This window comes from Rutilus rutilus, assembly GCF_951802725.1.
Source record: "Rutilus rutilus genome assembly, chromosome: 3".
NCBI classification, from domain to species: Eukaryota; Metazoa; Chordata; class Actinopteri; order Cypriniformes; family Leuciscidae; genus Rutilus; species Rutilus rutilus.
This window is the reverse complement of record NC_140211.1, coordinates 19,176,307-19,204,021: the sequence shown is the minus strand read 5'-3', so window position 1 is coordinate 19,204,021 and position 27,715 is coordinate 19,176,307. Positions and strand designations below refer to the sequence as shown.

Below are 27,715 nucleotides of genomic sequence, written 5' to 3'. Positions count from 1 at the left end.
GTTCCATGTTCATCTTGGAAGAGCGAGCGTTCTAGGATGATCGTTGACCACAAGTTGATAATGATGACGATTTAATTAGAAGCCTCTCTCTGGTCTGGAGTCAGCCCAAACTCCTCCACCCTGCAGATGGAATAAATTTAGCAACAGTGAAGAAGAGTAGGGCCATCTTTTGCTCCTTTCTTCCACTGCTCCCTCCCCCTTCACAACTTCTCTTTCTTGTCATCTAAGTACCACCTCCAATCAGAGACAGAAAACATTCTTCCCCTCTGACACCACACCGCAAGTCGTTCATGCGCCATCATCGCTCAAGCTTGCATCCCCTAAGTGCGCATGCACCTCACCGCTCCCCAATTACCAACATGTGGCACTCTGAAATATTAATACAATGCTTAAATAAAGTTTTAAGTAACACTCTAATAGTAGTAGTAGTAGTAGTGCTAAAAATGAATCAGGAGGAGAGAAGTGTTTTCAAGGTAACAGCAGGAGCAGCTCCCGGCTCTAGTACCAACTGGAACAAGGCGAAAAAGCCCTGGCTCTGGGGCGACCAGTGTTGTGGAGAAAATGTCTTATTTGCATCCTGGCAGGTCTCGGGGGTTTAGTTTAGCCCTGTGTCATAGTTTCGGTTTCTTTCCTGCTAGAGAAACAGTGTGTGCTATGAGTGAGCTTTTTTCAGCTGCAGGCCCATGACGGAGCGCCGCAGGACGACATGCCCGCCGGTGGAAAAAGGCTGGTGGGGCTGTAAGCCTGCCAGGATCTTCCCTTTATCCCAGCTTCCCTCTCTTTTTGTGGAGTTCGTATGTTTCTAAACTCTGGCCTACGATGAGTGATTCAGAGTGATTTTTTGAGTGCCAGTGTGGGTATGCTGATAGATGTCAAAGAGGCTCCAAAGATATGCAGGGGAGGCATAACCGCAATATTCTCTCCATTATTTCAACACATTTCTGCCATCCTATATAAAAAAAAAAAATTATAAAAAAAAATCACCACATTAAAGCCCTTTTGACACCACAACTACTCATAAGAAAAATTAGGGCTTAAATTATGTCCGTAGACCTTCCTGCCCAAAGATTTAACATGACAAACTAATGAAAAAGGGGGCAATTTCTATTTGTTTTCCTCTGCAAGAAAACATTCACTTTTTCCAGCCTGGTGTTTTCACTTTGGTGTGATTAATACATCCTGGCAAAGCCAAAAAGAGAGAGAGCGGAAGAGGAAAGACTTCACTTTCAACGTATAATAAATTACCTCAACAACACCACAAAATGTGCAGCTTTTAAGCGTGTCCATACTTTAAATGTGAATTCTCAAGAAGATGAGATGTCTTTGCTTGTGTATGTATGGTGAGAACTGAGTGTGAAATCTGTAGTGGGACTGAATTAAAACTACTTTAAAATTTTTGACCCATTGAGGTTTAGTCACAATAACGAATGTTCATTACATTTCACAGGCAAAAAAGGTCCATTGTCTATTGTCAATTGTGTAGCGATGTATGAAGCACGGCTCCCATAGAAGTCACTTTCAAACCAAGAAGTGATGTGAACTTGAACTCGAAATCTGTGTTGGAAAATATTTCACCCTCAAGCGAAATTCCTGATTATATGGATTGGATTTCGTGTGGACTATTTTGCACATGAAAATTCATCAAACAATGGTGAATTGACCGCACCTTTAGAGTTGTCCATGTCCACTATCTTAAAGCCAGTAGTGCCATGACCCCAGGAATGATGAATGATCCCTATGGGATCTTCTGGAACCTTCTTCACTCCATACAGTTGCTCCCAGCTCTGAATTAAGACCAACATCATTAACTGCTGAGTCTCTTCACGTAGAGACCATTGAGACAAGCCGCACTCTAAACTGTGAAGGCTAGAATGGCAGATCAAGCTAACACACACACACACACACACTTATCACATCAGTTGCTGTCACCACTTGACCCATCATCAAAAGCTGTTCATGGACACATCCATAAAGATAGTCAAGGGCTTTCTCTCAATCTGTCTGTTTGCTGCTGCACTACATCTTATTACATTGGCAGTCAGGTAGCAGAGCCTTTTTCTTATTCAGAAAGAAAGAAAAGAGAGATGGAGATAAGTGTGAGGGAGGGAGAGAGAGAGAGAGAGAACACTTGTGGTTTGGTCTGCTGAAGCCATTTTCTTGTGACGCACATGTACACCGACGGCAGAAAGCCTTTAAAACTGCAAGCGGGTGCACATAATCGCAGAATAGGAAACAAAAGGGGCTGGTTTATAAAATACTTCAGTTGAACTACTGTCAGACACACAGCCACAGCATTCCTCCCTTCTCCTTACCAACCTCCTTTGTCACTTTAATTTGCTTCTGGCATTTTGCATCCTGAGTTTCCACACATACACACACACAGAAACTGTGGGTGATGTGATTTTGGCATCAAATCTCTTGTTTTTTCCATAAAAATTTCCAGACTTTTAGATGTCCTATCAAAAAACATGCCTGCAATTAGCTCCAAGCTTCAGCATTTCTTCATTCTAGAAGATTCTCATTAACACAAAAAACAAAGTCTAATTCATTACAAAACTGTTTAAGAAGATAGCAACAGGGTTTCTTTCACAAAACAGAAAAGTCCCGGGGAATTCAAAGGCCCTTTTGTCTTAAGAGGAACTCAACTTCAGGGTGGATATTTCTTTGACAGTTCTTAACAAAAAATAATTTTCTATGTTGTGAGGGCTAAATCAAGCCTTTCTATCCCGAACATGCTAGAATGAACAACTGATTGAAGTACATCAACTATATAAAATATATTTATATCTATATCAAACATTTTAAACATATTATGGACATCATGTCATCATGGACTAACTTGCTGTGGTTTGTGATCCATCACATAAGAAAGACTTAAAGGAATCTGGAGCATCACATATTGACCTGCTTAATCACATGCGTACTATGAGAGTTAGGTAGAGGGCAATCTGCCAGCTTGATCTTACTGGCTCACATTTGATCTAATAGCAGAGCATTCAGAGTGGGCGGAGTCTTCTGATGGGGGCTGTACAATCCCTTTGTAATGGAACACATAGCATTTTAGGATAATGATCAATTATTCTCTACCACGAAAGGCCAGGATTATCACAAATCTCGAACTAAATAGTGCCTAGCTCCCAACACTGTCCTGATTCCCTTAATCCGTGTTTGACAATGATTTAGCTAACACAGCACACTTTCACCATAAGATGATGTAATATGAAATTCACATTGTGAAAGTGATAAATACCTCTTATTAATAGAAAAAAATTAACAAGAAGCCAGAACAAAAAAATTAACTTTCCAGTTAAATTCTTGATGCCTATATAACAGTACAACATCTGCAGACTTTTTTCAACATCTACATTAAAAAAGTGACACAAAGTCTAAGATAAAACACAACATCTACAAATCAGCAATATTTACTACTTTTATAAATTACATTATATATTAATGATAATTACTTATAAATGGAGGATGAAAGAGGTGAAGTAAAAATCAGCAAAGGACTAGTCCTAAACACAGAGTCCATATCAACAGATTTATTTTTATTATTCATTCATGCACCAATTAAAGGTTAAGCATGTGCCAAAGCCTGTGTGTCAGAGAGCAGCTGTAGTGAGCGAGAGGGAGAGAGCGGCCACAACAAGAAGGTTAAGGAAAAAGCAAACTAACTTTGTCTTGAAATGGTTTTGGCCAGGAGACAAGCTCTCCACAAAAGAGCACGGACTGGCATAAACATTTGTACAAAATTATAAGTGCATTTGGAGACGCATGCAGGAGTCAACCGCCTGCACACGGTTCCCTCCGCTCACTCTCTCCCAGCAAACCCTCCACCCCAGAGCGCGTGTGTGTATACAGGCTCCAAACCACTGCATTTTAATTACTGCCAGCAAGCACAGCAAACCCCTTTGAAATGGAAATGGCCTCAGAATCTTCCTCTGCACAGCAGAAATCATCTTCTGATTTGAAAATGAAAAAAAAAAACAATATGCTACACCATAGCCTAGACCTGATAATGCTGATTATAACCACCAATAAAGCCAGTGTCAACAACCTCACAGTCCCAGAGATCCCTAGCATTAAATCTACATATTCATGCGTGCTTATAAAAGAGCTAGGAGAGAGAACGATAGGAAAATATTTTATAATACAGAAGGCATATTTGTCATGCCCCTAATTTCAAAGAAATGTAGGCTTTATGTGTCATGCAACACTAAGTTCGGGACATTTTGATTTAAGCAATAGTGTGGATGGAACACATTCAAAGAGCAGCTCTATTATTGTGCTAGCACATCCTGTTATCAGGCAAATGCTGTGAGAAGATGAGGAAAATAAAGCATTTAGTTATATTTTGGAGTGAAAAGCATCTATATCTCCAGTTCATTGTGCAGCATCAGGTCACAGGTGAACATGCGTTTTCAGTGGAGGGCAAAAAAGCGTGGCCTTCGTTTACAAAGAGTGTCCAAGACATCAAAGACGTCTTTCATTTTTTATCCTTGTGCCATTGCAACGTCTAGACCTGAGGTTGCAAAAGGGCAAGAAACAAAATGTTGTAGAGAAAAAAGGCCTTTAGTCTGTCGCTGAAAGACACGGCCACCTGTATTGGCATTTCACAAGGCCTCCTAAGCTATAGCTTCACCATCTTTTTTTCAGAAGCAAGACTGCAATTTGGGTGTGTTGTTAAGCCGCAGATAAGTATAGGTTGGATAATTTATACTTGCTCAGGAGGAAAGAAATACTTAAGACCTAATGTTAAAGGTCTTCACAAGACTACATATCTATTTATTTACTATCTGTCATTTGATTGTTACAGCTTTGATTTCATTTCGGTGCGTCCAGGGTCAGCATTCCTGCCTATGTAAATCATTAAATCATAGTAGATACTAGAAGCCCTGGGGATCTCGAGCAGCTGTCAGCGTGCCATCTTCCTTGATGACAATGGATCTATCATTCTGCAGGAACGCAGTGGACGGCCGCGAGAAAAGACACTGCATGCACTTAAACATCAGCATGTGTATAATAATAAGCAGTTGCAAAAAGAAATTCATGCTTTATGCAGTCATTCAAGATCTGAATATCATCCACAAGAAAACGCCACCCTCCTAGTGTCTTCCTTATTTCGCTAATTAGTAGACAAAACTTACTATAATTAAAAGTGCAGCAAAGCTTCAATAACACATTCCAGAAACTTGAGAGATTCTGCCACAAAGGGGGAAAAAAGCCTTCTAATAAACATGTTGCCATCGGTTTTGATCATTGTTGAAATATTCCACAGCAAATTAGCTAACACTTATAAAGACAGATGTCACAACATGTGCTGCCACATTTCCTCCTCATGCATTCCTCCCCTACGGCTGGCGTGCTGCTTACCTTTACCAGGCCTGCTGTTGTTTACCTCCAGTGTTGTTTATCATTAGGATTCTGCTGGCACTGTTCTAACCCCTCCAATACAAGACAGAACCATAGGCGACACTTACACCTGAGCATCTACCACAACCTCAACTTGCTCTTTTCCACGAAATATGTTACTGTACACTGGGTTACGCACTACTGCACAACAAAAATCAAATAAAAAAATTAACAAGAGTTAAAACAAGAGTATTCGTTTAATAAATTATTAGAAGAAATATCATTTTGAAAGAATTGGCTCTGATAAGAACGTGATTGTTCATAAATAAACTGCTTGAGCTCAAAGAAATTATTCGCTACACTCACTTCATCCTTTACTTTATCTTCAAGATATACATCCACTTAAGACGTATAAACAACATCTTTTCAAAGATTAAAGACATACTGCTTTACTAAAGTAGGAAGCGATAAGCAAGGCCAAATTAGGTCAATGAAAATGTAAATAATAAAACAGGCAATAAATAAAATGCCAAAGCTGTGTAAAACCATTGAAAACTGATTAAAACTCAAAATGACTTGTAGAGAAATCTGAGACAATATTTCTCAAGTACTAAAACATATGGCAGACAACCTCTAGAAACAACAGACTGTGGCACATGAAAGAGAATTATTCAAAGTTCATTTACTGTCCAGATTTTAGGACTGATAATGCATTCAACTGATGCCAGATCTGCAATTAATGTTCCCAAGAAAGTAATCAAAAGTCCCTTTATAACAGAGAACATAATTAATTATAGCTAAAAAAAAAAAAAAAACTGAACTTATTATATCCTGATATAGTGATTCTCTCATTTCAAAATGATATATATATGAAACACTGAGTATCAAAAAAAAGTGGTCTGATATATTTTATGTATCTTAAAATTATATTTTGTATAAATTTATCTTAAAATAATTGTGTATGCATTTAAAGATTAAATGAAATGCATTTTGATGGCATGAAATTACAATCACTCAGTCACTGCAAGGTATCATAATGACACTCCGCGAGTGTTTTAACGATTTAGAGCCTCATGATTCAATCCCTTAAACGATGAAATGCCTCAATTAAAAAATGCAAAACTGTCATCACTGCATAATAATCTCTAATAAAATTGTATTAATCCGCATGAACTGTAAGAATGATTAGAAAAAAAAAAAAAAAAAATAGAAAAAAAAAATAGCCTACTTCACACACTACGTGTTAAAATACATATTCCAGCTGTCAAGTCTCAGAACATAAGATCTATTCAAAGACAAGTGAGGCATCGCAGAATAGAATACGGTCCAAATCTCTGAACTTACTGGCACCATAAGCGTTCGTCTGCGATCTGTCGGTTATCTGCTCGCCGGATCCAGTTAGGAAATGCTCTTTACTTGCACAAAACCACAAGTTCCTCCCCAAATCCACGGGCAGAAAGTCCTGAAGAAAAAACAACAACAACATAAACGGAGATCGTCATTATCTCAAACGCTTTCATCTCAGCGAAAATGAAAGTGCATTTGTCTGTGAAATATAGTTATGAAACTGCGCAATCATACTTCATTTCTGTCCATAAAGAAAGCATTTGGAAAATCCAGTCTGCATGAAAAATGAGCTTGCATGAATACTGCGTTTAAACTTGAAACAGCGGGCAGTGAAGTTAAACAAATAAAAATAAAAAACACGGATGCGTATTTGTGAAGTGTGTTGTTAACACTAATAAAAGAGGAGGGATTTTTAGAAATTCATTAGATTCTGAATTGGCAAATAACACATTTGATTCCTTTTTAAATCTCGATGAATTAATACAGGTGGCCACGGTCTGTCTTTTAAATGCATGACTTTAGAATAAGTAAATAAATGTAAGGGATAGGTGAGACCCTTTCTCAAAGGCAGTGGATAAGTCTATTGCGTGCAGCACATCCCTGTATAGCAATCAGGACAATGTGCTGAACTGGCAGTCTAATTATAAATGTTCCATTGGGCTTCAGTGCCATCTTACCTTATGAGGGAACAGCTAACAGCAACTGCTCAAAACAAAATGCCATTACGGGCTCAACTTCACCCCAACAGAGGGACAAGCCAAGGGGATTGTTTTTCAAACAGCCCCCTCTCACTTAAGACAAGAATGTATTATTAGACACCCGGTTATTCTTACAGACTAGACACAATTTCAGGAGAGAAAAACTAGCAAAGTTAAGCTGTGTTTAATTAAGGTGTCAGGTTGCGTCCCTGACGGGAACAACAAAGCTTTTGTGTTTCTGCGAAAAGAAAAAAAGGAGGAGAGCGTTTCGCTTTCTAGCGCCGGAAAAGTGTTTAACAAGAAGTAATTTGTGTGTATTAATTTTTGTAATATTTTAAATGTCCCGTTTGACGTGTCTGAGGGGGCTTCAGGAGTTTTTAAGAAGCAATACATTCCGTCATAGCCTACGTCGGCGTGTTGTGTTATGTTCCTTATTAAAATATTATCGCATCTCGTGCAGCAGTCGAAAAAAGGGCTTATCTGTGTGGTATGAGGGTCTACTTTTGGGAAACACCCATGAGATGATGGGCTATCGGTGTCCCACAGACTGAGTTCACACACATTGCGCTCCATTTGTCCTCTCATACCTCACCGCTCTGTTTCTGGAAATCTCAAAAGCATCATGTATAGCACGAAACTTTAAAAAGAGGCAGAAAAAGGATAATGCAAAGTGTCGCGTATAACGGAAAATAAACGCTAAAATTATTTTACTGGATTTATTTTGAATAGAAATTCACTGTGAATGTAATTTCAAACTACTAGGCTATTTGATTTTTTGTGTAAAGTTTTGTATTTTATTATTATTATTATTACACATAGCCTATCTGTTTGACGTTTTAAAACAAAAGCGATAAGTAGCCTACGTTAACAAACGTTTTAATAAGCGCCATAATTTCTCTGATAAAATATCACACATTCTGATTAAATAAATAAGAAATAATTCCCGGAGTTCACTTACTTTCAGTCTGAATGCAGTGTATATCAGAGCACCTGGGAGATTAAAAGGAGTCTGCTTGTCCAAGTTGCTTATTGTCTCTAAATGGTTCAGCTTTAGATGAGGACATCATTTTAATTTATGGCTTATGCATTCTTCAAAGGTCAATATGCCTGACCTCGAGTGAAAGTTGAGAAACAATTCCCATGCTCGCTTAGAGAACAATTTTGCCTTCAAACATTATTATTATTATTATTATTTATTTATTTATTTTAACTACCTGCTTAGCTATCTCTCGCGGGCTGGAAACGTGTCTGATCTTAAAAAGCACAAAGCATGTCCAGTTTTTAATAGAGAGAAAGTTAAAACGACGTCGAATCGGATACTTGCCAGTAGCCTACCAGCAGCGCTTCTCCCGTTATTGTCAATGAATAGTACCGCTCTGTGGACAAAAGTGAAATTACCTCCGGTGTAGTGAACTTATCCGCCGTCCGGATGACAACTACATGATATCTATTACTCAGAAATAAAACTAATTAAATAGCACTGCACCTGGAGTTATTATCATGCGTAGGCTACATTGTTAGAAATCAAACCTGCGCATATCATTGTTTCCTTTCGGCGCGTGCGTTTGTGAGCAGGCTACACTACAATAGTTCAATAGCGGACAATGAAGTACAAACTAAACATTATAACTGCTGGGAGAACATACAAGAACCGCTTGGGTGATGTCGGTTTAACTTTTTTCTGTTAGTCGACAAGATTTTTGCGGTTTTTTGTTAAGAAATAAGCTCTTAATCGTTCCTCGTCATCGGTCTACGGAGTAGGCTATCATGCGTCACTCTTCGTTGAAAATTACCGTTTAGACAAATATCAATCCTGGACAAGCAAACCCTTTCAAATAGTTTGGACACTTACTGTAAAGCTTCTGTAAATAACACGTGAATGTATCGATGCGGTAGCTGCGGTGTTACGACGCCAAAAAGACGATAAACACAACATGACGAAAAGACACGAAATCACGGACGACAGGTTATCAGTGATAAAAGTTTACCTTGATGTGAGCAGGGTACCAAAACAAGCGCTCGTCTTCGCCGTATCCCGTTATTGGTTTTGAAACAGGTTAAAGATAATGAACACTGGAGTGTAGAAGCAAAGAAAGAAGAAAACTGAAGTGTCGCTTCCACTGACCGTAGAGGGAATCCCGCTTTGGCTGTATGAAGTTGAACTGTCAAAACTGCTGAGAGCAGTTGCAAGTATATTTATCGCGATTTCCTCTCTACTCTAAATCAGAAGCGACAGAAGACGATGGTTACTGCTGTCAATCTTGGCAATCAATGCAAGCGGCCATGTCGCAAGTATTCAAAGCATTTCCCGTCGTGCAACATCAGAAAGTGAGTGGCCAGGGCATTGATCTGAGGAAAGAGGCAGGGCTCCCCTCCCAGACAACACATGAGAGAGAGAGAGAGAGAGAGAGAGAGAGAGAGAGAGAGAGAGAGAGAGAGAGAGAGAGAGAGAGAGAGAGAGAGAGAGAGAGAGAGGAGGGGTAGAATATGTATTGTGAGGTGGAAAAAGAACTCAGGTGATGTACATTTTCAAATGTCAGGATATTGTTAGCCATATAAAATTTCGCGTTAAAAAACATTTGTAAATATTCACGCGTCAAGTCATCTGTTAAAGTTATAGCCTAGCTATTTAAAAATAAATGGGTTATAAATTAAAACTAATTTGCATTTGCAACGACCATAGTGCTTATTAGGAAAAAGCTTAGGCTAGGCTACTATCTCTATAGCCCAATATGCAAATTTTGTTATTGGATTAAGCTGGAGCTAGGGACTTGAACATGATATAAAGGTGAAAATGTAAAGATTGTGATTTCACTGCTTTACACTATACTTTTGAGGATAACATGTCGAAAAAAGTTCTAAGCGACGGCAAAAAAAAAAAAAAAAAAACTCACCTATGAGCATTTTTATGGAATTTGATGTTACCTATAAGCTAATCCTCACGCCAGAGGAAAAATCGTAATGCATCTCTCACACAGACGTTTATGATGTTATAAAATTAAAACATGGTTAATTCCGCTATAAGAATGCTTACTGCGTATATTTATCCAACGCGCCTTCTTCTCAAAAGATTGTAAAACAGTGTTTTACACCTGGAACGATTATTGAAGTTAGTCTTGTGCCAACAACCAAAGGCCATCTCAGGTCATTCTACAAAACCGAATGTAGAAGAATCATGTTTAAAAAAGCATCATATACAGTTAGGCTATTATAGCAAATTATTTGATCGATATATTGATGAATTAGGGCATTGTGATCAGAATTTAAACTGATCACCTCCAGTGTCTCCCTGAAACTATGGGGAAATAATTACATTGTCTCATTATTGCAAAAAATAAAATAAAAACTGATTTTCTTTTACACAATAAGCTGTTTAAAATTGTAGGCTATTCCAAATTAATTTCACGGAGACAGGCATGATGATTATTTGAATTCAGGTCAACGATTTTGAAATAAATCACAAATGTTTTACAAACCTGTTTTTTCGCAAAGCCTATACATAGCCTATATATTTTTTTTAAATCATATATAGGCTATGTTTGGCTTAACGCTGTCTGATTTGTTCACATCTGTGAAACGGTTTTCTTTACACTGGTAGCCTATAGAAATATTTAAGAAGTTACCAATAAAGTGCATGGACAAAACTACGGAGACATTCCTCTCCAGACAGCTTTTTAGACGATCCACCGTATAATTAGGCTATATTAAGTTGTGAAGAAACTGTTCGCTCTTAAACGGACAAAGATCAGGTCAGATGAGTTTGAGTATATTTGAATGTGCAGCGCACTTTAGGAATGCTGGTTGTGAAGATAAAAAATATATATATAATTCTACAACACTGCAGAGATCGGAAACATACAGTTCTATTCAGCAGTTACAAAGACATGCAGTAAAAACTAAAGTAAGTAGTTAAAAATCGCATATAGCCTATAATAACTCAACTGTCGCGTTTTTTATATATATATAATTGCTTGCATCTTATTTTATTTATTTTGTGGTGAAAATATCATAAATTCAACACGAAAGAAAACAATACATACACAATACAATGTTGTACTTACAATGATAAGGGCAGATGCAGAAGAAAATGCTGTTTGTTAACTGAAGAGTCACACAGGGCTAAAGAAAGGGGGAGATAGGGAGGGAGTGAGAGAGAGAGAGAGAGAGAGAGAGAGAGAGAGAGAGAGAGAGAGAGAGAGAAAGAGGGGGGGATTAAGGATGTAGCGGGTATGCCAGAATAGATATCCTTTCACAACATCTCATCACATCTGTTCTGGCTCTTGTCTGTCTTTCATTTTCACATTCCCTTTTTTCCTGAGAAAAATCCTATCCACGCGTCACATCTTCATCCCCAGATTCTATCTACACCAAAGAGAAGATTAATTATTCAAACAAAGCTTTGCCTTCAAGGCAATAAAGCCACTGCACTGAAACTTTTTTATTTTACAGCCTATTCCAGCTGACACCGAAAGTATTTCAAAAAGTTTCCCTAAACGCCTCATTTTCAAACAGTGACAATCATTAAACTACTTTTCAATCTGAAATTCGTTTGGCTGTTCGAAATTTCAGCTTAATATAGCGAAAAGGTGCAGACATATTTTCTGACTGGTTCATTGATGTCGATGTTCTCACACAAGCTGAAAAATGTAAACAGGCACATTCAAACCGCCACCGCGCAAAACACTTCATGAAATAAAAAATGCAGCCAACAGTCTTCAGACAAGTGTTTCTCTGTAGGTAAACACAGGCTGTGTCTCAAAACCAAGTGAGCTGCCTGACTAGACAGCACTTTTAGGCGTCATATGGGTATTCACTGTCAAGGTAGCCAGCTCAAACGGGTTTCAGACCACAGAAATTTAGTTTTTGCCAGAAAGTAATTATTTTATCTTTCAGTTTTAAAATGTATTTTGGTGGTTAGTATTATATTTTTTAGCCATTATTACGCAGTAAAAAGAACGTCTTACTTTTTAGGTAGAGTTGCGCTGAATAACAACCAGAGCTCGCGTGCTCCTGCAGAAGGCAGGTACAGCGTCAGGTAGACGCCGCTCATCGATGTTTTGTACAGGGCTAATGCGCCACCCATTGATTACTCGAGGAATTACACCTCTGGATTGCTTCTTAATACTTGCAGTGATTGTCAAGTAGGATGTGTTCTTGTTTTTGAAACCTTTTCATTTTAAGCTAACGGTTAGATATGGGGTTGGGCTTCAACGGCATTCTTAAACCTAACAATTGTATTTATTATTTGTATGCATTTTTTTTAAACGAAAATGAAAAACGCACGTGGCTGCTACCTGCTAGTCACATTCAGAGGACCAACAGTAAGTCTCAATTAAAAGAGAAATTCTGACTAATGAGCTTCTTCAATCTGCAAATTTTAGAGAGCTGTAATAAAACTTATTTTAAAACCAAATTCTTTTCATGAATAAATTGTACGTTTGTTTTATTTAATCCTTGGTTATTGCCTCTGATGTAGTTTGGCCTTGACTGCAAAACAGTCACTCAAATACTTATAGGTTTTAACAAGGACATGATTCATTTTTGTCTCCCTAATAGTGTTCAGGTCTTAACTAATTAGCTCTGAACAAATGTACAAATGTAAGTCATTTTTTGCGGTCCCTTTGACAAAATCCTAAAATCACACAGTCTTTTCTGAACTACACGCCTGTAATTAAGCATTTTGCGGGTGTGAGCGAGCGGGTTCAAGCCTGTAGGTCTGGTCTGGACCAATGTTCTGTCCAGCTCGTTAGAGAAAGAGGCAGCATTCATCACATTAGCATATCATGAAATGCTTTGATGCATCGTGAAATTCAAGCCTAGCCTATTAATATTTAAAAAAGGCCTGCATAAAAATCAACATTTTTGTTACATTAAATTAACATGTGTTCTTCTCCAGTTCTGCATGTTTAATTAGGCCGCACTCTTCTGTCAAAGGAAATATGGAGGCTGCCATATGATTTGCTGTGATTACTTGAGAACTGGCAAACAACACTTCACAAATATATTTGTCTGATAGATTCAAATGCGTATGAGAGGCCTCTATTGAAAACTCATTTCAGACATTTCCATAGCTGCAGGAGCCATGAAAATATGTCTGATACGTTTAATTAATAAGCGATACATTTTCAGCCAAAATCTACATAACCATGTCTGTGTTGCTCAATGAGACTTTACACACTGGATGAAGATTCTCAACAACAACCTTTATTTAAACCTTCCACGAATCAGCCCCGTTGTAGTCTGGAGGGTTTCAGCATCACTCAAGGGTCTGTGTTAAAAAAAAAAAAAAAACAACGAGAGAGAAAATGACACACTGCAAACCATTATGTGGCAGGAAACACAGGAAGACGTAATTTAAATGTCAGTGGTTGGAAAACCCAATCCATTATTACGTTTCAAAGAGTTTATGGACATTTTAATTAAATATAAGAGTATTGTAGAAAGGACATGTGCATAGTGTAACTTGTCAAATAATCTAATAATGATCTTCAATATCAATAATCTTTGTAGTTGCATGGTCTTTGCATCTTAATCTGCATCACTTGCATCTCTGAAACACAAAGATCAGTCCTATGACATTTCAACTTATTACCAAAACACAAAGCAGATACAATTACACCCTTAAAGGGATAGTTCACCCCAAAACAAATTGTGTAATCATTTACTCACCATCATGTCATTCGAAATCAGTATGACTTTCTTCTGTGGAACACAAGAATTTATTTCAAGACGAAATTGTGTCCAAACAACACTGGACCTCAAAGTTTATGGGGAGAAAATATCTTCTAAAAAAAAAAAACTTAAATATTGTAACCATTATTGTTGCACACATTATTATTATTATATTTTTGCCTTGTATTATCACTCATAAAAGGAACATAAGGAGTGTGTTCCATTTAGTGTTTTTAAGGTTTAGTAATCAGAGGGTTTTAACAGAAAATAATAGTGGTTTGGATTCATGAATGTGCTGTAAAATTTAACATGTTTGGTAAGAACAGCAAGTTACATTTACAAGATATTTCTTGTAAAGGCGTTCTTTAAAGTATTTAAAGTATTACAATTTTATGTCCTTAAAAAAAAAGACTCTTTACCAATATGTCCGTTTTGTTCTGTAAGCACAACCTCTCTGTAAGGTAACAAAAGCAAGAGAATAATGGCATAAGAGCGCTGTGAGAGCTGTTATTGTAAATTAAGCATGTTCCACAAGGTCAAACATAAAACAGTTTTGTTACTTCGAGTCGGAGGTCAGAGCGCTCTATCTACCACACACTCCAAAATACAGTAAATGCCAGAATCTCTAAAAGGAAGAACAGCCTAGGAAGTACTGCACTTTTACATTAAAGTTATGTAATTAAAACATGCCTCATTTGCATACATGCAAATCACCCCAGTCCCATTTGGAACTGCAAAGTGGGACACTGTTCTCATTTGCTGACCTAAATATTACTTGTCACTCTACATTTCATCAAAGTTTTTTATTAGTATTATAATTTCCTTTTAAGTTGACAAGGAACAGTTGATTAATTAAACGTTTAAATGAAAGAAAGCTACATGCTCTTAATTACATCATGACTGTGAGCTTCAGCTTCTTTACTCTAGGACGGTTTATGAATATGTTCTTTCCAATTAGTGTAAATCTACATAAATGCAAATCTAAATGACTACGTCCCAGATCCCCCGACGAGACTTTCGGATTTGATTTGACTTTGATCAAACACCAATGGTGCAAGACTTCCGTCCAAGTTTTACATTGGGACAAATCAGCTCGCCCTGTGGTTCTGATCTGACAAATGCAGATTCAAGGTTCAAACATTGTATTTCGAGTTAATGGTTAACTGTGAATAATACATGGTAGATCATTAACATCTAATACACACAAAAAAAATTTAACAGAACATTCTTAATTGGGCTTCTCAAACTCTTGAAGTTATCTTAAAGTAAGGCTTTTAATATTGACCCTGGTAGACAATTTTCAATTCAGCAACCCCCGGTCTTTGTTAATGGAGGGTAAATATGCACATGAACTTCCCAACCCATTTGAAAACCCCCTAAAGAAACATGTAGCGCAGAGCTGGTGCAGAACACAACACTAGAAGCTTTAGGTGAGCCTCATTAAATGGTTTCATCAAAGATTAATTGGCAGGTTTCGCAAACACAGCAAGAAAACGAAGCCAAAGTGTTATGTTTTTCTGCCTTGAGACAGTGCTTCGCTTTAATTTGATGCGAGAGGTGCAGCAAAATAGGCTTCCTGAAGTTAAAAGAACTGTTTGGATCAACTGAAAAGCCCAAGGACATTTACCTCATTTATGTTTACAAAAAGCCCAATTCACTGTAGGTATTGTAAATGCCGGGCATTTAGGGAAAAGGTTTCATTGCTTTGTTGCGCACAGCACTTTTTACGCATGCAGAGGTAATCGTTTGTCTGGAACGATTACGTTTTCTCTCTCATCTTGTTTGAAGCAGAAAGATGTTAGTCTCTGTGAATTTTAACATCTTTATTGTTCTCGAGAACAAACAAAGACGGCTTGACATTTCAGATCACGAGTAAATCTTTGCTCTGCTGTTCTACTGAAGATGAGGCAGGACTCTGAGGTATTATCCGCCTACATTCTGTTCTAGTTTTATCTATTCTTCTGTTAGATATGCAGGAATGTGTATAAAAGAACACTGAATGATGTTAAGCCGGCCTCCTCAATTATTCAGCGTCTCTCACCAAACATATAGATAGTAAATCAATGGTGATAAAAGAGCATAAGATACCGTTTTGGATTCAAAGTACCTTTTGTATTAGAATCTCATCCTCCCTTAGGTGAATGCATAAGTCAGACGCAGAAGCTATGAGGATCCCTGCCGTGTTGGGAATGCCACGTCGAGACAACACAAAGTCTTAAAATACGGTAATTGTGTGCCTTTGAATTATTAGCGCCCGGAGAGACGTGGACGGATCTGGAAAGGAGTGGAATTTGTGATTTCAGCTGAATATCATTTGTTGGGTGCACACAATGGATATCACAGTGAATCTGTGATGTCCCTTCACATCTAAGAGTCAGGGCAATGAAATAAGAGAGTGAAGAAAGGGCGCGTGCAAATCATTGACTGGCATATTGCCAGAATGCCTAATGTGGCTTCTTCTCCACCTCAATATGCTCCTATTCACACATACAGGTTTGGCTACAGGTGACCCGTTTCACAGTTTGGTGATTAGGGGAATGGAGAGAAACTGAACTGAACTTCAACCCCCCAAAAAGTTTTCTGAAGGGCAACCGCTCCTGCAAAGGAAGTTTTCTTCCTCTAATATAATTTTTTTTTTTTTTTTTTATACAGTGCTTTATATGCATCAATCACATGTGAGAATGAGCTAAACAATCAATTTAACTATTGTTCTTATGTCCTTATTTTCAAAACAGGAGCTGACATCCCAATTAAGTTTGATATTAACCACCTATTATGCATTATAATGCCATTTGACAAATAATAATAATGCTTATATGCTGCAGATGTTTTTTTTTTAAAGAAATTTATATTTTTATTCAGCAAACAGTAAAAAACTTTTACATTGTTATAAAAAAACTAAAAAAATTAAAGGGTTAGTTTGCCCAAAAATGATAATTCTGTCATTAATTATTCACCTTCATGTTCCAAACCCGTAAGACTTTCATTTATCTTCAGAACACAAATGAAGATCTTTTTGATGAAATCTGAGAGCTTTCTGTCTCTCCATTGACAGCAACACAAGCACCACTTTCAAGCCCGAGAAAGGTAAAATGATTTAACCTCAGGTTTATAAAGCGACGTGGGTTCTTTTTGCGAGAAAAAACAAAACAATTTACCACTTTATTCACAAAATATTAATCTCCAACACATTAACAAGAGCACATGTGTGTTGTGTTGACGCGAGAACAGAAGTTGTTACGTAAATGCATGTTGGAGATTAATATTTTGTAAATGAACGAATGCCTTAGGGGTTTGGAACGACATTTAATTAGGTAATCAATGACAGACTTTAATTTTTGGGTGACCTAACCTTTTAAGCAGCACAACTCTTTTCAACTGTGAGCATTAAAATTATTATACTGAAAATTCAGCTTTGTCATCACAGGAATCAAGTATAGGCTACATTTATTTAAAATGATAAATATTTCACAATATTACTGTTTTCACTGACTTTCAAAAACATTAAAAATGTTCAATGGTCTTTTATGTTATAAATATTAAATACATTCGAGTAATTTATATATTTTACTGGAAAAGTAAAATGATTATATATTTTACTGGAAAATTATTTGACTAATAAGCAATATAATTGTCTATACAATTCAAAATAATTATAACAGAACACATTAAATGCATTTAAACAACAAATGTGATAGACCTGTGAGGCTACTAATATTTTGTGAAGAAAGAGCCCATGAATTGTATATTGTATTTTGTCACAGAGAGTCAAACTTGGGTCATTTTAAATAAAGGCTACATCATGAACAGAGGGTTATGAGAAATCGCTTGCATTTGCACTGCAAAACCAGGCCCAAGTTTGTGTAAACATTGTGTTTTGTTTTTTGGGGGCATACAGTTGCGTCCACACATTGTGCCTTTGACCTTACAGGGGCCATCTGTGGTTCTTCACTACTAAACGCACTTTGGCTTCTTTTGTGCACTGTTTTATCTCTGTTTATTCCTCAGCTGAATAGTGGCATAAACTACTGGAGTTTTGTCAGCATCGATTCAAAAAAAAAAAGCAAAAAAGCTGTCAAACTCCAGGGTCGCTTTCATTCTCAAGACAAGGTCAGAATAGTTCAAAACCACTCCGGCCGCTCAGATTTCACTTTGAAACAGGTGGCTATTTACAGAATGGAATGATTTGAGCCACTCCAAAACACATCATGTTTTGACAAATTTATGGAGACTCATGGAGAAATGCTGCACACAGTTTTAAGCTAATTAATTCAGTCACTCCTAGACATTTAGTAAACAGTCGCCTCCAATTCACCAGAGAGCATTTGGAGTAGTACTGTGGAGAGAACACCACCCAGATTCATGTCAATATTGACAAATAGTCTATACTCAACTGCATATTTGTAAATGATTCTTGGCAATGACTACAGCTCTTGCCATGGACATTATTGCTGAAAATCCCCACAATCCTCCTGAGAGTTTTCACAGTTAGTTGGGCGGTGGATAAAGAGCAATAATAACCCCCTCTCCCCTCCCCTCCCTACCCTACCCTCCTCTCCTCTCCTCCTCTTCAATCTATCATTCATTCATTTAAATGAAGGACATTTACAGTATTCACATTTAAATACAGCATTCCTTCTGCATTTCCAAGGAACATCTATTCTATCCTAAACAGCCATGTATTCATCAAGAATTGAATTACATCAACATAATAGCACCTGTGACGTGCCAGAACTTCGGTATGGAATAATGCAGTAGATGCTCAAATGAATTGGATTGAACAAAGGTTCAATGTTTTTCAAACACTCAATGTCACAGAATCCTTGGATGACAAAGCGTCTAAATACAGTTGTAGGCGTACTTGCATACGTGTCTTTAAACTTCTTTGAACGAGTGCGAAATATTTTGTGCAGCATTAGTGCGAGAGACATTCAGTGCATTTAACAGAACAGGACAGAATTTGCATAATGGGTTTTTTCTTATTCTCTTTGAAATCCAGAGTGCGGAATAACAAATGTATATGAAATAGCAGCCAAACATCAATAAATGGAAATGCCACAATTCTCTGTGGATGGTCTTGGGTGGATTTCTGCTGGAGGAGGAAAAACAGCCCGCTTATTGCAAAATAAGCAGAAAAGCGGATGTGATCAAACTCATGCCCACCAGGCTCGCTAACGCGCGCACACGCACACACACACACACACACAGTAGCCCACCTCTCACTTCTTCTAATCAGATGCAGTGAGATGTGGCAGCTCCTGCTGTGGAGCTATGGGAGGAGCAGCATGTCTCACAGGTGCTTTCAAAGAACAAGATACAGCAGTGGAGAGACTGTAATTACTCTCCAATTACAGATAAAGATCTCACTTGAGGGCTGCAACACAAAGTGTCCTAACAGCCATGCAGACCCACTCGCACTACAACTCGAAAAAAGTCCAATCAAGAGCGTCTTAGGAAATGTCCTTTGCAGGTACAATGATAATCATCATCATGTAATGGATGCTTTTTTTAATTGTGGTATTCAAACTAACTTAGTAACAGATAAAAGTGGCGCTGGATCAGTCAGCAAAACGTGGAGTTGAAATAAAGGTCTAAATCTTAAATGTATTATAATATTTCTCTAATAGATTTAAGAATGAGACCTTTGTATGCATTTTAATTTCACATGGCTTTCTACATTTTTGATCAAAATGTAATTAAGAAGGACTGTGGCACAGTATTGTATATTTACATTTATGCATTTGGCAGACGCTTTTATCCAAAGCAAGGTACACATTTACATTCTTATCAGTTCTTGCTTTCCCTGGGAATCAAACCCATGACCTTGACGTTGCAAGCGCCAACGCTCTACTTTTTGAGCTACAGGAAAGCTAACTATATTATATATTAATATATAGGAAAGCTATATATTAAATGCTGATCAAAACTGTAGAAAGCTGTGTGAAATCCGAATATTAAAATGCTTATGTTTGTAAGCCTTACTCATCATATAGTGGTCAAAACACAATGCACATTTTAAAGGAAATCCTTGAAGCGATGACGAGAGCACATTAATGGGCAATAAATAAGTTTCATAAATTTCTATGTCTTCAGAGATTATTTTGGGAGACTGGAGTTGATGACTGCTTTTAATGCAATGCAAATGTAAAACCCTCAAATCATTTCACAAATACCTTACTTGACATCACTTTTCCTCTGAAGATAAAAACTTGAAATTATCTCTCTCTCTCCTTCTTTCATTGATAACACAAACAGAATAAAAGACAAATAGCTTGTTAATATCTTTAATATTTACAATTTCTTTAAAAAAAAAAAAAAGAAAAAAGAAAAGAAAAGTATGTGGCATATCCCTCCCCAACCCGTTTCACACAAATCCTGTCTGAAAATATTATTTTGTTATTTTTTTTCCCCTAACTTTGTCAACAAAAATAAAATGCATTTGCAAGCTAACTGGAAACTGGCAGTGCTGGATACATAAAAATAATATTTCAAGTGATTTGGTGTAAGAATATCATCTGAATTGACAAAATACAATCAACATTTGACATTTTTTGTACCCTTCATGTTTATAATGCGTCACATTTATAATACTTTTTTTGTCATTACATTACCATCGTATTTCAAACTGAAATCCATCCAGACTTCTGTCTTGCCTTGAGAAGTGAAACATGAGCTTTTAAATGTTCTCTACAATACGGTGCATATTAAAAGTGCAATAATGTATATAAAATGGCTCTCTATATCTGGGTTATCATGGTTAGATCTTGTACAGCATATGCACAGCAGTTTCCACAGCAAAATGTCCATATCAAATAAAAGCTCTACAAAAATGCTTGTCGGAAGTGAGTTCCCATGTGAGTCCAAAAGTGCACTAACGTCATCTCTAAATGTGAGCGATGTGATTCGATAAGCAGAGTTTAAGTTCGTCCACCACTAGTGGGGTTTTCAGAATGTGACAGCACCTCAATATCCAGACACAGCTTTGGCTAGAAAAGAGATAAAGAGTAAGAGATGTCAAATGTAAAGAAACAAAGCAAAACAAATAACATAATACACTTAAGAAAAAAAAGGACCCACAAATAAGGGTGTACTAAATTAACAAATTTGTCAATGTGCTAAAAAGAAAGAAAAAAAGTTACAGTTGAAACCCATGTAAGTACTTAGTCTGTTAAACTCAACTGCCTTTTTTTCCCTTTTTATTTTTAAAATAACACAAGCATTACCTTCAGGGGCGGATCTACCGGGGTGGGGGTGGCAGCTGCCACCCCAAGAAAAATCATTGCCACCCCAGATTTATCCCAGTATAAAATATACATTTACACAGCATTTTCTGTACCGCATTTTAGTAGCTGCACTTTAATGTGATGACAAAAAAAAAAATCAACATGCACTGTGTGCAGTCAACTTCCTTAACAGATATGACTCTCACGGTTCTTTTTCATCCACTTTCATCATGGATATATTTTACATCCGACAAAATAAAATGAAACCATTAAGTAGATCCCGATCACAGAAACTAATAGCAGAGTTAGGTAAGAATCTAGTTCTTAAATCTAAAGACAGGCTTTAAGTTGGCTTGGCAAAGTCTTTTCTTAAAATTTAAAACCGTTTGAAGGTGAGGATAGACAAACAGATGAGTGTTCTGGGTTGTGGTTCAAATGTTGCTGTGTAGTTGCTATGTGGTTGAGGTTCTGGGTGACCTTCTGTAATGCCCACATACAGACATTTCCACCTCTGTTAAGAAGTCTCAGATCTTTGATATTTAATGAGCTCAGGGACATTTAGAATATGTTGATGTGTTCTTGGTGCCCTGGATATTGATATTTTGTTATTTGGGGTCCAAGCACCAAAGTTGAATCGGATACCTAGTGAATTTATGATGCCAACTACAAATTCTAAAACTATCAGCCATTTCAACTGAAAGAAGAAGGTTGTGATATTAATGTTGTCCACTAGAGGGAGTCATAGGATAAGGAATATTTTAAGCCTACTGTTTTTCTGTCAGTTTTCATTACTTAGAATGGAAATAAATGCATTGATTTAGTTCATTTGTATAACTATGGTGTACAGTACAGTTTTATTTAATTTGGTACATAGAAATCTGTAACTTTTATAGACTCCAATAAAACATTTTTCAAATTTAACCAGACATGATTAAATATTGCTTCCCATTTAAAATGAAGAAACAACTGTATTTGTCTTTTTCAAGATATTCACACTCATTTGAAATTGTCCTGTGACATCCTATGACATGTGATTAATCTAAATTTAAATGTTAAATAAGTCCACATTACCACAAGTGCCTTACAACAGAAAACATTTTTAAAGCGGTATTTTTTTATTTCTTGTTTAATCTAACAGTATGAGAGTGATTTCCTTTGAAAGTCAGTTGCCCTTTTGACAAATGTGTGTTGCTGTAACCTGATTCATCAAACCCTAACTTTCAGTGAAGATTCAAATTTTCTGTAAAAACAACATAAGATTAATTTTAATTGGACTGCTAATCATCCACATGGGCCATTGGTGCATGGACCCTGATGATTGCCTCTTATGGTTATATTTTGATTTTAACTATAGTAGATGTAGTATACACTCACCTATAAAGGATTATTAGGAACACCTGTTCAATTTCTCATTAATGCAATTATCTAATCAACCAATCACATGGCAGTTGCTTCAATGCATTTAGGGGTGTGGTCCTGGTCAAGACAATCTCCTGAACTCCAAACTGAATGTCAGAATGGGAAAGAAAGGTGATTTAAGCAATTTTGAGCGTGGCATGGTTGTTGGTGCCAGACGGGCCAGTACAGTACAGTACAGTACAGTACAGACGGGCCAGTACAGTACAGTACAGTACAGCCAATACAGGTCTGAGTATTTCACAATCTGCTCAGTTACTGGGATTTTCACGCACAACCATTTCTAGGGTTTACAAAGAATGGTGTGAAAAACATCCAGTATGCGGCAGTCCTGTGGGCGAAAATGCCTTGTTGATGCTAGAGGTCAGAGGAGAATGGGCCGACTGATTCAAGCTGATAGAAGAGCAACTTTGACTGAAATAACCACTCGTTACAACCGAGGTATGCAGCAAAGCATTTGTGAAGCCACAACACGCACAACCTTGAGGCGGATGGGCTCAAGAGAACAATCGTTGAGAACAAATGTTGAGGTACAATCGTTGTAGTTTGGTGCGAAATAAATAAATAAATAAAAAATAATAAGCAAGCTAGTATGCATAGGCCACGAAGTGTTGGCGAAATAACACATTAGCGGACTTGAGGGAATAATATGGAATTTTTTCCAGAAAACTTCTTGCACAAAATAAATTCAAGCACTTTCAAGGACCTGTATCTATGTATGTTTATTTTCAAAAACTTTCCAGGGCCTTGAAAATTTTTTTTTTCAGATTCAAAAACTTTCAAGGATTTCAAGGACCCGTGGGAACCCTGTCTCCACTACAAATAGGAAAAAGAGGCTACAATTTGCACAAGGTCACCAAAATTGGACAGTTGAAGACTGGAAAAATGTTGCCTGGTCTGATGAGTCTCGATTTCTGTTGAGACATTCAGATGGTAGAGTCAGAATTTGGCGTAAACAGAATGAGAACATGGATCCATCATGCCTTGTTACCACTGTGCAGGCTGGTGGTGGTGGTGTAATGGTGTGGGGGATGTTTTCTTGGCACACTTTAGGCCCCTTAGTGCCAATTGGGCATCGTTTAAATGCCACGGCCTACCTGAGCATTGTTTCTGACCATGCCCATCCCTTTATGACCACCATGTACCCATCCTCTGATGGCTACTTCCAGCAGGATAATGCACCATGTCACAAAGCTCGAATCATTTCAAATTGGTTTCTTGAACATGACAATGAGTTCACTGTACTAAAATGGCCCCCACAGTCACCAGATCTCAACCCAATAGAGCATCTTTGGGATGTGGTGGAACGGGAGCTTCGTGCCCTTGATGTGCATCCCACAAATCTCCATCAACTGCAAGATGCTATCCTATCAATATGGGCCAACATTTCTAAAGAATGCTTTCAGCACCTTGTTGAATCAATGCCACGTAGAATTAAGGCAGTTCTGAAGGCGAAAGGGGGTCAAACACAGTATTAGTATGGTGTTCCTAATAATCCTTTAGGTGAGTGTAGATGATCTAGCATAATTTAAGTATAGATGACTGAATGCTTGTTTGCTTTGGTGTTGCCACCCCTCACAGTCCTCTTGCCACCCTATAAATAATTTCTAGATCCGCCCCTGATTACCTTACTAAATAGCAGACAGGTAAACACTCTCCACTCTCCTTCTTTCAGTGCAGCATATTACATAAAGACAATGTTGAATTAAACACACTTCAAACATGACATGCATCATGCAGCTCAATTTCATTCAAATGCTGCTGAAACAGCAGAATAACACAGGCAGCTCAGGCATTCAGTGATTAAATGGACTGGCTAATGAACATATAAAATGTACAGCTATGAGGTGACTCGAATCTCTCGTACAGTATAATCATGGTGGGGTGCGGCCCACAAATAAAATATAAAGCTGGGTTTAAGACTTAAAAAATTGTCTGAAAATGGGGATTTTTAACCTTCAGAAAAGTTGATCGTTAACATAATACTCATAGTATTAGTAGACTGCTTAATATCTGCTAACACTTTATTTTGATGGTCCCTCAACTGACATTCTACTGACTATATCCTATATACCTAACTATAAGCTACTAATAGTTAGTGAATGGGGGGATTGTGGGACAAAGCTAAATATTACAGTTATGGTGATTAATATGAATTAAAAATAGAAATTAATTTTGACTACATCAAATTGAATATCAAATAAAAATACCAAAATAATGACATTGTATGCTTTAAGGCTTCAGGTATAAGGTAAAATGAACTACTTTTGATGCTAGGTTCATTTAATTGTTAGATAATGGTTTATGTAATAGTTCTCATTGCAAACAAGAAGACATTTGAGCCTTTAACACATTTAAAAAAAGTAATGGGACCCAAAAGTGTACCGTATTTGTGGACAGTGCCTTGTATATAAAACAGCTCGCGGCAGGCATGTCAAATGAGAAGGCATGGCAATGCACTGATTTAGGGCATGCTGGGAAGCAGAACACACAAAGCAGGTGAAAGTGGGACAGACATAGTGAGCCATTCACACTTTTTCATGAACTGCACTGAAACAGCTTTGTAAAGAAAAGCACAAGTACTTCTAAAGTTTTTTACAATACCCTGACTGCCATTCTGTTCTTTCCATTCAGTCACAGACATCGAAATGGCGAAGCTCTTTGCAGATGGCAAAGCAAGTGTTGTTTGGCAACACAACGATAAGTGCTGCCTCCGTGATTCCCAGAGTCTTTGTTAATTACAAACATTTCACAAAAGACAGCATTTGTTTTTGGCTTTTTAGGCTTATCAGTACACAAAAAGCCAATTTGCACACAATTTACACACCTCTCTATCTCCAGATGTGGAGGCAGTTGTTAGAGGGGGGCCAATCTACACTACTCATGAAGTTACTAGTGCAGCCCAAGCCCTGAGGAAGCACAATCATGCAGCATGCAGACAGAAAAGGTGTCAAAACACACACGGAACAATTAGCAAAAGCACATTAGCGTGCTAAGCGGTTAGCGGTTAGTTCTTACTTTGTTTTGTTTTCTCTGATTAGACAAAGGTGTAGTGAAATCCATTGCTCAGGGGAGGGGGAGCAGACTGAGCCGTAGAGACGGCAGCAGGAGTGGGGGGAGGAAGAGGAGGAGGAGGAGGAGGTTGAGGGAGTGAGGTGGGACTGTTAACCGGCGGTGAGGCTAAAGCAGAAACAGGAACAGAGGGGTGTACAGTAGTAACACACAGAGAGCTAGTGACACAGTTAACTGCTGCTACATAATACAAACAGCTTTTTGTAGGTACATAAGACTGGTCTGAGGTCATCAACGCGGTCAAACTTAAAAAAAAATTCCTCAATTACTCACCTTCATGTCATTCCAAACCTGTATGACTTCCATTCTACCAATGTGTAACGCAAAGGGGGACCTTTTAAACAATGAGCTGTACTGGTTGCTCTTGCTTTCAAAAAGGAAGTAAAAAGCACAATAAATGATCACAAAAATGGTCTGCATGATTTACGAGCTTAATACAAAGTCTTTTGAAGCCATAACTTTGTGAAGAACAGGTTAGTTATTTACTGAAAATCTTCCGCAGTAGCTCTCATTGGCACATTCATGAGAGAAAACCGGATTTAGAAAAAGGAAAAATTTACTACAAAAAAAAAAAAGAAAAGAAAAGTATTTTACATTGTTACAAATATTTCCATTTCTATTTCACATAAATGCTGTTTGTCGAGACTTTATTCAAAGAATCCTAAAAAAAAAATGATCAGGATTTCCACGAAAATATTAAGCAGCACAACTGTTTTCAACATTGATGATAAGAAATGTTTCTTGAGCACCAAATCAGCATATTAGGATGATTTCTGGAGAATGATGTGCCATCACAGGAATACATAACATTTTAAAAAATACATTAAAAACGTTATTTTAAATTATAAAAAAAATATTATTTTTTTACTGTATTTATGATCAAATAAATACAGCCATGGTAAACATGAGACGACTTTCAAAAACATAAAAAAATAAAAAATAATCTAACTGATCACAAACTTTTGAACCGTAATGTATTTTCAGTTCACCAAACTGAAAGATCTGGTTCTTGAGTTCAACTCACTGTAGTGGTTAACAGAATATTCTCAACAAATAATGACTTACGTTTTGGTCATCTAAATTTAAAAGATTAGGAATATCTCATGGACCATTGACGGTGCTTTTGAAACCTTTTTAAAACATGAAATCCCAAGTGCTCATAGGCACTAACTCCTCCTTTTGGTTCCAAGTTAGAAATAAAGTCATATAGGTTTGAAACGATATGAGGGTGAATACATTTACATGTTTGGCAAATTATTCCTTTAACCAAGGTAGTCTACCAGCTTTAACCAGGTTGACCTTGGCCCCTCTAGCTGGTAGTCCACCATTGGACCAGTTGGTAGCAGTTTTAGCAAAAAAATGTGGCCTTTCCTACAATTTTTTATTGATAGAACAGACATGACATAAAACAATGTTGCAAAGAGGGTTAGTGGAACCAGGCGATGTCACAAGCCAACACGTGATGCCCTCATGTGCCCTACAATTCAATATGCTAAGAGAATGCACTGTAAATATCAGAAGTTGAGAAAACTTGAGGCAACCAGCTTTGAGTACTTTGAGTACTCAACTTAAGGAAAAATTGTTGTATCAACTTAAAGTTACTTACTTGTGGATCCCAAGTTTTACATTACATTAAGCTGATCATTAATATTACACAAGTAACATAAAACTTAGTTTGTTGTATCAGTTTGTTGAGCAAACTGAAAAGGTTATACTTCTATACACCGAAACAAGTCGTATTTACTCATTGAAATGGAAGAAACTTCACCAAAGAGAACACTTATCACTCTGATGGTGACATTAGTTTAAACTGTACAGCAAATAAATAATTAAAAACACCAAATAAAGCTAAAACAACTATTATTTCTGGAAAACAAACATTTTTGTCATCACATGCTTTGACTAAAAACACAATTATTCAAGTGCATCATCAGT

General features: G+C 37.3%; 2 protein-coding genes across 35 annotated transcripts in view; both read right to left on the bottom strand.

Annotated features, from left to right (window-relative positions):
• sox6 (SRY-box transcription factor 6) overlaps window positions 1-11,505 on the bottom strand; it is a 147,454-nt gene extending 135,949 nt beyond the window's left edge. For 2 of the 20 annotated variants that reach the window (XM_084404590.1, XM_084404583.1), the window contains exons 1-2: window positions 11,459-11,505; window positions 6,697-6,814 (exon numbers count right to left, since the gene is read on the bottom strand). The gene's annotated coding sequence lies outside the window, so the exon portion shown is untranslated. Of the gene's footprint in view, window positions 1-6,696; window positions 6,815-7,376; window positions 7,752-8,355; window positions 8,494-9,385; window positions 9,761-11,458 lie in introns of those variants that run through there. The other 18 variants (XM_084404598.1, XM_084404575.1, XM_084404577.1 and 15 more) reach the window with 15 other exon arrangements.
• An 8,561-nt stretch (window positions 11,506-20,066) lies between these two features.
• The window catches only part of plekha7b (pleckstrin homology domain containing, family A member 7b), a 97,603-nt gene continuing 89,954 nt past the window's right edge, over window positions 20,067-27,715 (bottom strand). For 5 of the 15 annotated variants that reach the window (XM_084404640.1, XM_084404650.1, XM_084404651.1 and 2 more), the window contains 2 exons: window positions 25,727-25,888; window positions 20,068-21,055 (listed from right to left, as the gene is read on the bottom strand). In XM_084404640.1, the coding sequence (XP_084260766.1) occupies window positions 25,746-25,888 (143 nt within the window). In that variant the 3' untranslated portion in view covers window positions 20,068-21,055; window positions 25,727-25,745. Of the gene's footprint in view, window positions 21,056-25,726; window positions 25,889-27,715 lie in introns of all 15 variants that reach the window. The other 10 variants (XM_084404654.1, XM_084404641.1, XM_084404642.1 and 7 more) reach the window with 4 other exon arrangements.